This window comes from Arachis ipaensis, chromosome B4 (assembly GCF_059453495.1).
Source record: "Arachis ipaensis isolate K30076 ecotype BB chromosome B4, ASM5945349v1, whole genome shotgun sequence".
Lineage (NCBI taxonomy): Eukaryota > Viridiplantae > Streptophyta > Magnoliopsida > Fabales > Fabaceae > Arachis > Arachis ipaensis.
The window spans coordinates 104,864,957-104,879,988 of NC_142439.1; the positions used below are offsets into that span (position 1 = coordinate 104,864,957).

The 15,032-nt window shown below is 34.6% G+C and overlaps 1 protein-coding gene across 1 annotated transcript; it reads left to right on the forward strand.

Annotated features, from left to right (window-relative positions):
• Nucleotides 1-5,998: 5,998 nt before the first annotated feature.
• On the forward strand, nt 5,999-10,372 carry LOC107639519 (laccase-17). The gene is made up of 6 exons (XM_016343050.3): nt 5,999-6,192; nt 6,512-6,663; nt 6,751-6,995; nt 7,081-7,209; nt 8,524-9,486; nt 9,948-10,372. The coding sequence occupies exons 1-6, from the start codon at nt 6,067-6,069 to the stop codon at nt 10,076-10,078; spliced, it is 1,746 nt and encodes a 581-aa protein (XP_016198536.1). The 5' UTR covers nt 5,999-6,066; the 3' UTR covers nt 10,079-10,372.
• The last annotated feature ends 4,660 nt before the right edge of the window (nt 10,373-15,032 follow it).

Sequence of the window (15,032 nt, forward strand, 5' to 3'; positions counted from 1 at the left end):
CAGAATATAGATATATAACATTAGTAATTAGCCACTAGTCGCAACCCGCGAAGTTTAGGACGGTTAGGATACAGAATAAAAATAGTTTGACAACAATATCTCGTATCTCTCCCAAAAGATACATAAAGGACTTTATAGGCAAATTTTCAAAAGGATTAAATACATAGAAAAAATTTTTCAAAGCAAAAGCTAAGTAGAGAGTTCTAAATAAAATAAAGCAGAAATATAAGAATCTTCGCTATCTCTCGGATGAAGCACAGCTCACTGCTGAGTACCTGGACCTACATCTGAAAAACAGGAGATATATACGGAATGAGAACTCCCGACCCATGGATTTTCAGTACGGTAAAAGTGCCAAATAAATATTTCACAAGGAAACATAAACTCACTAAGCAATCTTAATCCTCCACACATCACATTATCCATCTTAAGTTATTTCTGATCTATAACCTTGGCAACTAACATAAGGAAAATTATAAGTCTAAGTCAAAAATTCTCAACCTTCTCATTTCTCCAACAAACAAAGCCATAATCAGAAACAGTACCAGCCCTCAGCGTCAACCAACACCAGCATGAGGGACCTCTTAGTTGTACAAGTACAAACAAACCAGACAAGTAATACACAAGCAGATACAAGTAAAGCAAGTAGCATATAGTCATATAACATAGCACATACAATTAGGCAATTGAAAACAAGTAAACACACTCAAACAAGTCAAACAAATGCAAATGATGAATGTCCGCCCTATAGCTAATGATATCATCTGTCGGTTATATACCAACCCGACATGTCCTGGTAGCTAACTATTGGACAGTCCCTGCGAGCGCACATCCCCAAGCTCAAAATCACAATAATTTAATATACATATATCCATGGGGGAGAGCTCATCCGGAAAGGTATAAGTGTCTGGCCACACTTACGACGTAGGATCAACAGAACCTCGGATCTCAACCTGGAGCAAGTTGAGCCGACCTATTGCTTCTACCCAAGGAAATTCGAAACTCAGATAATTTCTCAAACCTCAAACCATTCTCAAATGGGAGCAAGTGGGGGCTAACTACTGCATTTACTCCAAGAGACTCAAACCAAACCCGAAGTAAGTGGACCAATACCACTGCATCTGCCTAGGCAGGTGTAATGAATTCAGAATCAAATTCAAATATCAATTTCATACTCATTATCATTCTCATCGTCAATCTCATAGCCATCACTTATCAATATCATAACCATCATCATTCTCATTATCGATCTCATAATTAATCATCATCATTCTCACCTCACATCTTGTTCATTTCTCTCAATTTTACTAACTCAATTTATTTGGCGTTATCCCTAATTCTTCCATCCTCAATTCCACCGGTTCTAAACTCGTATCGAAATTAATAAAGGTTTAGAAGACAGAAAGAATGGTTGAAAGTCATAAAAACATATTTTTACAAGTTCTGGAGGGTGTGTGTATGCATACATGTGTGTACGTATGCATAGGCTGAAAACTTGGTGTCCGCATACACATGCAAAGGCACGCGTACACATATCCCTAATTTTAGACCATATCGTGTACGCAGGCAGTGTCCGCATACGCGAAAGCACTTGGCAGAGGCCAATGCTCGCGTACGCGCGTCACAAGCAGTGTACGCATCCACATTAGAAACCAGAAAAATCTTATATGTTGCAGAAATCAGTTTTTCAATCCAATTTATAAAACCTTATAACTTTTTCTACAAAATTCCGTTTTTAACCATTCTTAAACCTTTGGAAAGATTTATAAATAAATTTTCTTAAAAATCTAATTTTGAAAGTTTTTCAACTTCGAGGACCGAGTTATAGCCCGCCAAAGTTGGCCAAAAATCTATTTTTTCCAATAACACACATTTACCAATTTTCTAATGATTCACAAGCCTCAATCATTTTCAACCAACAAAATGAACCCAAACTAACTTAAGTCACATATTCACACACAACCAAATCTATACCTACTCTATCTTCACATTCCAACTCAAATACATCAATTCCACATTTCAAAAATCTCATTTTTCACTATTTAATCAATCAATCAAATTCTCATATATTCCATACCAATTCTTCATTCAATCTTATATATTATCACACAATTCAATCATCACTTACCATCCTTACCTTTTACTGGCCTCCGGCCCAAAATTTATGGCCTCCAGCCCAATATTCATCAAATCAATATACATTAACTCATAAACATATAATTCCCTAAACAACACCAATTTCAATCAACCCAACAACAATGCATTATCCAAAACATCAAATATCATGACATATCTTCTACACATATCATAATCCATCCAAATACTCAACTCAAACCTAATCCTAGGGGCATCTAGCCTAGGATTTCATACCACATTATACGGTATTTAAATAAAACTAAAATCGTACCTCTTGGAAGTCAAATTCAAGCTCCTACTTGAGAATCTCCACCCAAAACTCAATTCTAAGCTTCACCAATGAGTGATTTAATGTCCCAAACACCACTCTACACTATTTTCATACAATATACATATCACTCAAAATACTAGGGTTTTCAAAAATTATTATAAACATAAAGAAAGTAGTTTTTACCTCTTGTCCACTAAGATGTATGATGAAACTCAGCTAGAACTCATTCTAGAGTATCCCTAAGCCATCAAAATAACAAGATTTCTTAAAACCCAAAGCCAAAACTCGAATTTTGTGAGAGAAATGAAAACTGGACTTGAGTTTCAAAATTTCTTACCACAATACCTAGATAAACGTGAAGAGCTCGTCGAGAGCGACGCGTGATGGCCGCAAAGGGCTCGTCAATAGAACCACATAATATCAATCCTAAACCACAAACAACAATAATTGAATAAGAAAAATGAAAAATCATTAAATCACAAATTAAAAATTAAAAATCCTAAAAAAAGTACCTTCTAGAATATAGAGATGAGGGAGCACCGTAAGACTGGATGGTGGATGGTGGTGTGAGGCAGAACTGGAGCAGAAGATGGTGGAACGTGGCAGGAATGCAGCAGATGAGGGTTGAGCGTGGCCGAACTGAAGCAGAAAAGGGCTTTAGCACGGTTGAACAGAGCCGATGCGGCCGAACAACGGCTGCTCGACGGACGAACAACGAGACGACGACAAAGTTAGGGCATGAGGGTGCCTTCTAGAGTATAGAGGTAAGGGAGAACTGGATTGCTAGAGCATAGAAGGGCTGGAGCATGGTGGTGCAGTTGAATAGAGCCGGCGCAGCAAAACAACAGCTCTGAGCGACGGAGGAACTACACGAGATGAGGACAAGTGACGGAGCGATAGAGACGACAGTGAACAAGAGTAATGGAGTGACGAGAGCAAGTGGATGGTAGCTAGGGAAGGCGGCTTCCAGGTTCGAACAATTGCAATGGAGGTGGCTGGACGGAGCAATTGACGGAGTGATGGAGGAGCTCGAAGGCGAGTATGTGAGATGCTGCTACTAGTTGTTGAGTGAGTGACTGTTCAACAAAGGAGAATGAGATTAGGGTTTAGGGGTTCACCCTTTCCTTTTTATCTTATTAACGAACGAAACGGCACCGTTGGTGAAAAATATAAAAACCGACTGAGTCCCAGTTTGATTCAACCGAGCAGTTTTCAACCGATTCGGCAGTCTAATAACAATTTTCAAAAAGGACGATTATGATTTTTGACCAAATCAAAATATTCATCGATTTACAGTTCGACTTATTCAACCGGCCGATTCGAACCGAATTTTAGAATTTTGGTTCCATTCTCTTCCAGAAATATCTATGGCGTAGCTTAGTAAAGAGTTATGATTTTCAAAAAAAGTGTATTAAAATTAAATGTTTAAAAATAGTTTTTTAAAACTTGTAAAAAATCAAAATAAAGTGATATGCAATACACGAGTTAAAAAAATTTTGTTTGGTAAAGTTGTTTTCAATATTTAAAAAGATTTTAATAGCCATGAATATAATAAAGACTAAGAATCAATATAGATATTTACTAGTATATAAAATCATATTAAATATTTTAATTTTAAAAATAGCTAGTTTATTTTAAAAATATTTTAGAAGAGTTTTAAAAAGTACTCGTAACTTTTCAAAGTTAAAATGTACAAATACTTAATTTTCTTTATTAAATACAGAATATGATGTTTATATTTTTTAAAAAGATAAGCACCTCTTTAAAATATTTTGCCAAACTATTGTAATAAACAAATGAAATAGAATTTTAAATTTGTCTCATCTACTTTTTAGTTAATATATTGTCGTAAAATTTCAGGATATCATGTCAAATTTTTAAACGTCTTATCATTGATTTTAAATGTTAATGTGAATAATAATTTGTTAATTAATTGAAAATTTTTTAGTGGGCAAACATTTTCATTGATTAGGTAAAGGAGAATATTAGGAGGGGTCAACATTTTTAATTAAAAAAAATAAGAGTTGGTTAATATTGTTCAATTGCAAGACAAATAAAAAAATATTAATTATTACCTAACATTTCTCTTAAATAAAAAAACCTTGCCAAAGAAAGTAAAATTCCAGTAACTTTGGCCCTGATGTTGCAATTTGTAAACAACTCTTTTTTTTGGTTTACCTGCAATTTTTAAACGACTGAACTCATGTTGTTCCCTTTCAACCATAACTAATTAAAATTTAGAAAAGTATAGGTAAACAATAAAAATACTAAATAATGTGAATAATGGATATATCGAATGTTCATTTCATTAGATGTGCGGATAATTATTCTAATATTAAGATTTAGGTGAATAATTTAAAAATATAATAATATATTTTGATTTGATTGATGGTTGTTTATATTATTCAAAAAAATTATTAATTACCTATCATAACCCTTAAAATTTTCATTGTGGCCTATTAATATTAGATTGCGGCGAATGAGAAACATGCAAATCAAAGCTCATCACAGCAAAGATAAGAGCCATTGGCAACAACATCAAAAGCCGCTAGATTTTGCAAAGCACCAAATTAACAACCGACACATCTAACGAAACAACAACTACTGTTCTCTTTGTTCCTTTATTAACAAGTATTAACGTTAGGAGGCTGAGGTTTACCTCGCACCCAAGTCCATCTAACCCTGTTTGTGATAATCAATCCCTTTCATTCATCAACATTTTCGTTTGTTTAATTCTTTATTTCGCACATAAATTAAAGTTCATAAAAAAAAATAGAAATAGGTTTAATTTAATTTAAAAGAAAAAAGAATAAATAAATCTTTGACTTTGACATTTAAGTTTTTAAAAATTTAAAATTACATTTAAGTTTTTGACTTTTTCAAACCTGAAAATATCAATCCCTCATGTTCACTTGGGTCTAACGAAAAATCAAACGTAATTTTCGTTGTACTGATCTGGTTGATACATATATACATGAGAAAATTTTTAAATGAGTCAAATTGGACAGAGATCGATGTGTCTAAATTTTTAAGAAGTCAGCAACTTAAATATATTTTTAAATCCCCAAGAACTTAAATATCGGTAGACCAAAAAATCAGGAATCGATTTGTCATTTTCTCTTAATTTAATTGGATCAAAATGTCCTTGGATATATGTCTCAAATTACACCTATTACATATCTACCTTGGTAACAAATTAAAACGACAAGAAAGCATTATATATGTTAATGTTGAATCTTTGTGACATTTAACATTGCGTCTAACTAATTGTGTTGTAAAAACTCCATTGAGTTTGATCAATTGATGTAGTGTTATAACTTGTCTAAAATTGATCACATTGGAAAATGAAGTTACATAGTATCAGAGGAAGTTCCACAATCAAATTATAATCTGGCTTGAAATGTACTCTATACTCTAACCATAGCGAGCGGAAATTAAAGCCGATGCAATAGTTCAAAGATTGCAACATTGTGGGCAAAGGAATTATTAGTATGTAGTCTGTAACATCTCATTTTCAATCACCTAATTGATTATCATAATCCCACTAATTCCATTTCTTCTATATAAGCTGCCTCAGTTTGTTGTTTAATCCATCCAAAGTAAAAAAACTAGAAAACACAATAAAAAAGAAGTTTTAGAAGATTAATAGGAAACAGGAAATGTGTTCCTTGCCAAGCATGCCGGGCTTCTTAAGGGTTATGCTCGTTGTGTTATGTGCTGTATTCATTTTTCCAAATCTAACGCATGCAGAGCATGAAAGAGTTACAAGGCACTACAAGTTTAACGTATGTGTACACAAAATATCACTGCCACATTTTTAGTCTATGATCACTTTTTAATATAGATCTATAGTCACTATTTTTTACTGTCTGACTTAATTCACTATAATCGTAGCTCTATGGTCACAGCTTTTTCACATTAATAATTCAAATATGTGCAAATTATTTGTAATGTCAATGCAAATTATACTGATTTACTGTCACGTATGTGTAAAAACTAATAGGACGTAAAAAATTTTGGCGTGCTTATCTAAATATTGTTGGCGCTCTAGAATTTTTTTTTTTTTTAACTTGTGTTTCTCAAATTGAATTCCTTTTTGTGCAGATCAAAATGCAAAATGTGACAAGGCTTTGCAAAACAAAGAGCATCGTGACTGTGAATGGACAGTTTCCAGGTCCTAGAATAATAGCAAGAGAGGGTGATAGACTTGTGATTAAAGTGGTTAACCATGTTCAGCACAATGTGACAATTCATTGGTATTAATTAATTAACTTCAATGGTAGCATACTAACAATTTTGCTGCACAATTGAATATGATAAACTATATATACATTTTTGGGCAGGCATGGAATCCGGCAAGTGAGAAGTGGTTGGGCAGACGGACCGGCGTATATAACGCAGTGTCCGATTCAGAGAGGGCAGAGTTATGTATACAACTTCACGGTGGTTGGGCAGAGAGGTACACTGTGGTGGCATGCACACATCTCATGGCTCAGAACAACTCTCTATGGTGCCATTGTGATTCTTCCAAAGAGACAAGAGGGTTATCCATTCGCCAAACCCTTCAAAGAAGTCCCCATCATACTTGGTAAGCCATGATCTATATTAGAAAGTAAAATGTTGTTTCTAAGCTGATATATTTTGATATTATATTGCATAAAAAACAATGGCAGGGGAGTGGTGGAATGCGGACACAGAAGCTGTTATAAACCAAGCAACGAAAACAGGATTGGCGCCTAATGTGTCTGATGCTCACACCATCAACGGCCTTCCAGGTCCTCTCTCTAACTGCTCAGACAAAGGTAAGAATGAATCACTAAAACAACTTGCTTTAATACCTTGTTTGTAAAAATGGTAGGGATAGGATGAATATTTTTTGTATTATTGAATACTCGTTTAGGCTCAGTCATCATAAGATAGATAGTGTATATAAACCTAATTTTTAGAAAGATATGGTCCTTAATAATTTTTATACGAGACAACCTAATTTTCAAAAAAAAAATGATGGTTTATTTGTTGTAGAAAAATATTATGCAGGCGAAGACTTACAACTTACATGCAGTAGTGTTTTTGTAAAGTTAATAGTTGAAAGTCTTTAAAGAGGAGTGCTAGGGCAGTAATTTTTATGATTTGTAGTCATCAAATAGTCATCAATGATAATTTTAATGGTGTGAGATTGGTGTGAGATTTCATCCAATAGCTCATTTTTCTTTGTTGGTTACATGCTGACCAGAATTTGAAAAAGTTGCTGCCCCTAGACTTTTCCGTTTTTAAATAAATATTCAGCAAAATATATCAAATTATCTAACAGCTCTCAATTAGCAATTTCAAATAAAAACAAACTGTAGGTGGATTTTTACTATATTATGCATACAAAAAATCAATTACCAAATTAAATTACTATAATATGTATAAATATGTGCTATATAGTTATTTTTATTTTAATATATATTCTATATAACTGATTTAGTAAATAATTTTTACAAAAATATTATTTATATATTAAAATTATTACGAAAATTAGTCACTATATATTTGTGTATAAATACATATATTATTTAATCTATTTTTAATGTATATTTTGTATTTTATTACATATTTTATACTCATAACTAATTTTAGTATACACCTAATATGATTTTAATTTTTAAAGTATCTTTAACATAGTTGGTTAGAATATAAGACATATTAATTTCTAATAAAAAAACAATAACTTAATTCTAATATTTGTAAAAACGTGTCAAATTAGTTATTAGTATAGTAAAAGCAAATAAATGATCTGAAATTTTAAAAGATATATATAAAGGAACTAATTAAATTCAAAAAATTTAGTAATAAAAGTTAAAGAGAAATGCTAGGGACTAGTAATTTTGGTGTTTTGTAACCATCAATTGGTCATTAATAGTATTTTTAATGGTGTGAGATTACATCACTCACTTTTGTTTTGATAATTAAGTACTTGCTAGAAAATACTAAAGTTGCTGGCCCTAGACTTTTCCAAAGTTAAATCATACAAATATTTCTGTATTTTAATGTTTTTATAACTGAATGGAGAATACTATTGGCAAATTTTTTTATGGAAAAGAAAATGAAATTGTCCATTTGACTGTGTGAAGAGACTTTCAAGCTGAAGGTGAAGGCTGGAAAAACGTATCTGCTTCGGCTGATCAACGCTGCACTGAATGATGAGATGTTCTTCAGCATAGCAAACCACACCCTCACCGTGGTCGAAGTAGACGCAGTGTACGTAAAGCCCTTCGCATCAAACATTGTTCTCATCACACCAGGCCAAACCACCAACGTTCTTCTAAAAACCAAACCAAACCCTCCAAACTCCAAATTCGCCGTCGCCGCAAGGCCCTACGCCACCGGCCCCGCTGCCTTCAACAACGCCACAACCACCGCCCTGCTTGAGTACAACCACCCCGCACCCTCACTCTCCAACACCAACAACCTTCCACTTTTCAGACCCCCACTCCCCAAATTCAACGACACAGTCTTTGCCGCCAAATTCAACAACAGAGTCCGTAGCTTGAACACCAAAAGGTTCCCAGCAAAAGTTCCAAGAACCGTTGACAGACGCTTCTTCTTCACGGTGGGGTTAGGGATCAGTAAATGCTCCAAGAACGAAGCGTGTCAAGGACCCAACAACACGAGAGTCGCGGCTGCCGTTAACAACGTGTCGTTTGTGATGCCAAACACGGCCTTACTCCAAGCACACTTCTTTAACAAATCAAAAGGGGTTTACAGCACTGATTTCCCTGCGAACCCGCCGGTTAAGTTCAACTACACCGGCACGCCGCCGAGGAACATCATGGTAAGTAGTGGGACGAAGGTGGTGGTGCTGAAGTTCAACGAGAGCGTGGAGTTGGTGCTGCAGGACACAAGCATCATCGGAGCAGAGTCGCACCCACTTCATCTTCATGGATTTAACTTCTTCATTGTGGGTCAAGGCAATGGAAACTTTGACCCCAAAAAGGATCCTAAGAACTTCAATCTTGTTGACCCCGCTGAGAGAAACACTGCTGGCGTGCCTTCTGGTGGATGGCTCGCTCTGCGCTTCCTTGCTGATAACCCAGGTGGGTACTGTCCTACTAGAACTATATCATTATCAAGAACAAATTAGTTTCTGTTTTTTAGAATCATTACCATTCTTTTTTCCACTAAATATATATGTTTTGAAATTTCTAATTATCTCCTTCCTATTAGTAATTAGTTCAATCGGTCACTCAAATAGATATTAGAATTCAAATTTCGCGTTGTGTATATAACATCCTACTAATTAATAAAAAATCTTTAAATAAAATTCTAATTCACAATCAACTAGTTGTTGGCTTGTTGTGAGATCGTAGACAACCATATAACAAATATTTGATCATGAATAAAAGAATACATATTATTTGGAGGTCAACTGAACTTTATATTAGTATAAATACATAGTAGTGATAGATGACATCTCAATTGTGAAGTATATCTATTTTTTGTGTAAATTTATATTAAATAATATTCCTAAGTACGTTTGCTGGTTATGCATGACCAGGGGTTTGGTTTATGCACTGCCACCTTGAAGTGCATACAAGTTGGGGTCTCAAAATGGCTTGGATTGTCCAAGATGGAAAACGGCGCAATCAGAAGCTGCCACCTCCACCATCTGATCTTCCCAAATGTTAAACATATTACCCATTCATTTTTGTTTTTTCTTAGTCTATTTTCTCATTGAATTGGATTATTTTCTGTCGTGTTTCTCTACATTTTTTGGTAGTCGTTACCCATAAAAGCTTCGGCTTAGTCTTTCTTCAATTTTGGTCACTCTTTAATTAGGAAACTAGCTAGCATACATGAGTCTTGCATTTGTGTAGTCTATATGGAATTCAAGGAAGTATTTACTTTCAATTTGATAGGGTACCATTTCTGAGCTACGATATTCATAGAAAATGAAGCACACTTAGAGTCGATTTTTGTGTATATTTTGCAAGCTGTCTGGAATCTTCAATAAATTTGGCAAAGCTCAAGTATATATATATGGCTACAACCTCTAAAATACTCTGATATATCAAAAAAAAAAAAAAAACTCGAATTGAAAATTTGATTTGATAATTTTCTATAAGAAAATATTAAAGTATAGTAATATTTTGTATGATAAAGCAAGTATAAAAATACCAATATAATAACATATAAATAAAATTAGGTTTAATTATTCTGTTGGTTTTTATAGTTTCGCAAAATTTTCAATTAGGTCCCTATACTTTTTTTTTTCTTTTAATTGGGTTTCTGCACCAATTTTTTTTTTCAATTAGGTCCCTTTTGTAGTAATTGGTTTAATTTTATAGGGACCCAACAAAAAAAATTGATGCAAGAATCCAAATAAAAAAAAAATATAGAAATCTAATTAAAAAAATTAGTACAAGAACTAAATTAAAAAAAAATACAAGAATCTAATTAAAAATTTTACAAAACTATAAAGACTAACAGAATAATTAAACCATAAAATTATATTTATGTAATCATCATAATTTGACTTTTGAACTTAAAATCTCAGGACATAAAATTATTGAATTATTTAAATTTATTAGCAATAGTATTTTTTTTCAAATTCAAAGATACTATAAAAGCTTGAATTTAAAAACAAACTGTATAGCAATGTGTTCTTGCAGCTTATTAGTCCAAGCCATAGGTCGGTAATCCGCGGGACTGGTCTCTATAATTCGGCTGAAACTTCTCAGACGATATGGGTACCTGCTAAAGAAATTCCATCCAAATTAGTATTTCTTTTAAGTGAATTCTTTAGTAGTAATCAGAGAATAATAATTTATTATTTTTTTTTATTTCACTTCCGACAACCTTATATTGACATACGAGATATAATCTGTTACAAAATGTGAGATATTCAGCTATAACTAGAAATTCTTAAGCCAGTAATAAAATATTCGTAAAACTAGAGAACAGATTAAAGATATTAGAATTTAGAATAAAAAAGAGTATTCACGTTTGCAAAATGGTGAATTTTATGGTGTAAAAAAATAGAATTTTTTACACATATATTAAAGATTATTTTTTTTTTGTTTTTTATAAAATTATATAGATTATACGTCAGGCCAATTGAGTTTGATTGGGCTTCTCTAATTCTTGTTTTGAATTAGAATAAGGTTTTATTTATAAATTTTATTGTATATACATGAATTTTTTGTTTTAGATTATGAGATATATGTTAAGTTGGTACAAAGGGTTTAGAAAAGAAAAGAAGAATAATTTAGAAAGGTATCATATTATTATTTTCATTTTGTGATTACAAAGTTCTTACCAATATATAGACCAAGAGTACGCTACGAGTACGCTCTTTATGGAATAATATCCTAATAAATTACATTGATTTTTTTCTAATTCTTTTTGATATTTTTCTGATTTTGTTCCTTAACTATAATATTCTAATACTCCCCCTCAAGGTGAGTAGTGGGATCACCAATACTCAGCTTGGTTAGAACTTTAGCAATGGCTTGTCTTGAAACTGCTTTAGTAAGAATATCAGCCATGATCTTCTGATCTCACAATTTTTTCTTTGATAAAGTGTCGATCCACCTCAACATGTTTTGTTCTATCATGTTGTACGGGATTCTCTGAAATGCTGATGGCGGCTTTGTTGTCACATTTCAACTGGCTTGGCAATTGTGGTGGAAATCCAATCTCAGTCATCAATTTTCTTATCCATAATACTTCAGTTATGCCTTTAACGATCCCTCGAAATTCTGCCTCTGCGCTTGAAAGAGTTACAACTTTCTGCTTCTTACTTTTCCAAGTTACCAGGTTGCCTCCAACAAGTGTAAAGTAACCAACTGTTGATCTTCTATCATTTGGATTACCTGCCCAATCTGCGTCAGTGTATGCCTCAACCTTCAAATGACCATTCTTTTTGAAAATGATTCCACTTCCTGGAGCTCCTTTCAAATATCGAACTATCCTCATGGCAGCTTCCATATGATCTTCTTGTGGCTTATGCATAAATTGACTTATTATTCCCACAGCATAAGCTATGTCAGGCCGAGTATGTGATAAGTAAATTAGTTTTCCAACCAGTCGCTGGTACCTTTCCTTATCTGCTAGGGTGGCACCTTCTACTATCTTCAACTTGTGATTAACTTGCATGGGCGTATCTATTGGTTTGCAATCCACCATTCTGCCAGAAGGTCCAAAATGTACTTTCTTTGGGAGATAAAGATTCCTTTACTGGATCGTAGAACCTCTATTCCTAAGAAATATTTTAGTATTCTCAAATTCTTCATTTCGAACTCTGTAAATAGCTTCCTTTTCAATTTTTCAATTTCTTCAGCATCACTTCCCGTTATGATCATATCATCCACATAGATTATTAGGCAAGTGATTAAATCTCCCCGTTTTTTCAAAAAAAGGGTATGATCAGAGTTACTTTGCTTGTATCCATACCTTTTCATGGCATCTGTAAATCTTCCAAACCAGGCACGTGGAGATTGTTTAAACCCATAAAAAGCCTTCTTTAACCGGCAAACTTCATGTTTTCTAAATTCTGTTGAGAAACCTGGAGGAGCTTCCATGTACACTTCTTCTTTCAATTCTCCATGCAAGAAAGCATTCTTGACGTCAAATTGATGGAGTGGCCAATCTTCATTTGCTGCTATTGAAAATAACACCCTGATAGTATTAATCTTTGCAACCGGTGAAAAAGTTTCAGTGTAGTCGATACCATAGGTCTGTGTATAACCTTTGGCCACCAACCTTGCCTTGTACCGTTCAATAGTGCCATCTGCCTTGTGTTTAATGGTGAAAACCCATTTGCACCCGACTGGCTTTTTTTCTGTTGGGAGGATACACTTCTCCCAAGTTCCGTTCTTCTCTAGAGCTTCCATTTCTGTATTCATGGCTTTTCGCCATTCATCTTTCTCATTGGCTTCTCGGACAGTTCTTGGAAACAGGGAGTAAATTACCAGATTGACAATTACTTACCTCTTGTCTGACATTCTCAAAAGGACTCTCACTGGTTGTATGTACCGAGTTATTTTTTACGTCGAGTGAAGTATGCTCGGTGGCTCCATCTACTTGCTCTGTTTGAACAGTTTCTGGGCAACAAAGGTTATTAAGCCAACTTGGTGGTTCATTATTGTTCTCCTCCTGAGTGCCATGTTGGCGGCTGAAGTAAAATTCGGATTCTAAAAAATCACAATCCATGGTTACATGAATACGACGAGTGATTGGATTGTAGCACCTATACCCCTTTTGGTGTGTAGCATACCCAACGAAAACACATTTTTCTGCACAAGGATCAAGTTTGGTTCTATTGACTTTGGGGATATGGACAAAGACGAAACATCCAAATACTCGAGGTGGTAAGGTTAGAATAGGCGGGATTGCAGTCTGAGTAGCCAAGACTTGTAAGGGTGTTTTGTGGTGGAGAACTTGGGTAGGTAGGCAATTCAATAAGTAGGCAGAGGTTGCTATAGCTTCAGGCCAAAAGGTTTTTGGAACTTGTGCATCAAAAACCATGGCTCGGGTCATCTCAAGTAACTTACGATTTCGTCGCTCAGCCACACCATTTTGTTGGGGTGTATTTGGGCAGGAAGTTTGATGGATAAGACCATTTTTCAGAAAAAAATCGCGCATTGATTGGTTTATAAATTCTCCACCATTATCTGAGCGAAGTACTTGGATTTTCTTGTTGAATTGAGTTTGAATCATTTGGTAGAAAGCAAAGAACTCATCAGGTACTTCAGATTTGTGTTTTAAAAAATATACCCAAGTCATACGAGAGAAATGGTCCACAAATAACACAAAATATTGAAAATTATTATGGGAAATAGGGGCTGGCCCCCACACATCAGAGTGTATTAGAGAAAAACTGGAATTGACTCTAGTGTTGGTTGGAGGAAAAGAAACTCTGTGATTTTTTGCACGAATACAAGTTTCACATTTGAGGGGTTCAGTACTACTTGTAAAAAGACTAGGAAATAAAAACTTGAGATACCCAAATGAAGGATGTCCAAGACGCCTGTGCCATAACCAAAGTTGCCTAGTAACCGTTCCGTGAGCAAGCATGGCATGACCTTGGTGTGCTACTTCATCAACGTAGTAAAGGCCTTCTCGCTCAGTACCACGACCAATGGTCTCCTTCGTAAGAATGTCCTGTAAAAGACAAAAGGTAGAGTACATGAGTACCACACAATTTAGTTCCTTTGTTACTTGGCTAACAGACAATAATTTTGATGATAGTGCAGGGACATAGAGGCAGTTTTTTAATTTCAATTTTTCTGAAAAAGTAATGGAGCCTCCTCCTTTAACATCAATTAATTCTCCACTAGCTGTTTCAATATGGGCTTTTGAGGGTATAGTCAAGCTGTTGAAATCATGGAGGTCATGAGTCATAGTATCGGTAGCCCCACAATCAAAAATCCATTCATTTATTTTTTTTATTGGATTCTGATTTTGGGTCTCCCTTCCTTCCTCCGTACCTTCTCGCACCGTTTCAGCCCTTACCACCACTGCTGCCTTGCCATCATGACTTGTTTCCTCTCTTCTGGCCTCGTTGCCGTTGTTGCTGGTGACTTCTAGGATACTCACAGCGGCGGCTCCCTTGCTCTGATTTTTTGATGACTTGGGATTG

Excerpts from the sequence above, each read along its gene's own strand:
- LOC107639519 (XM_016343050.3), top strand. The coding sequence starts at position 6,067 with ATGTGTTCCTTGCCAAGCATGCCGGGCTTCTTAAGGGTTATGCTCGTT. Across the intron at positions 6,193-6,511 it reads CAAGGCACTACAAGTTTAAC|ATCAAAATGCAAAATGTGAC; the intron begins GTATGTGTACAC and ends CTTTTTGTGCAG. Across the intron at positions 7,210-8,523 it reads CTCTAACTGCTCAGACAAAG|AGACTTTCAAGCTGAAGGTG; the intron begins GTAAGAATGAAT and ends GACTGTGTGAAG.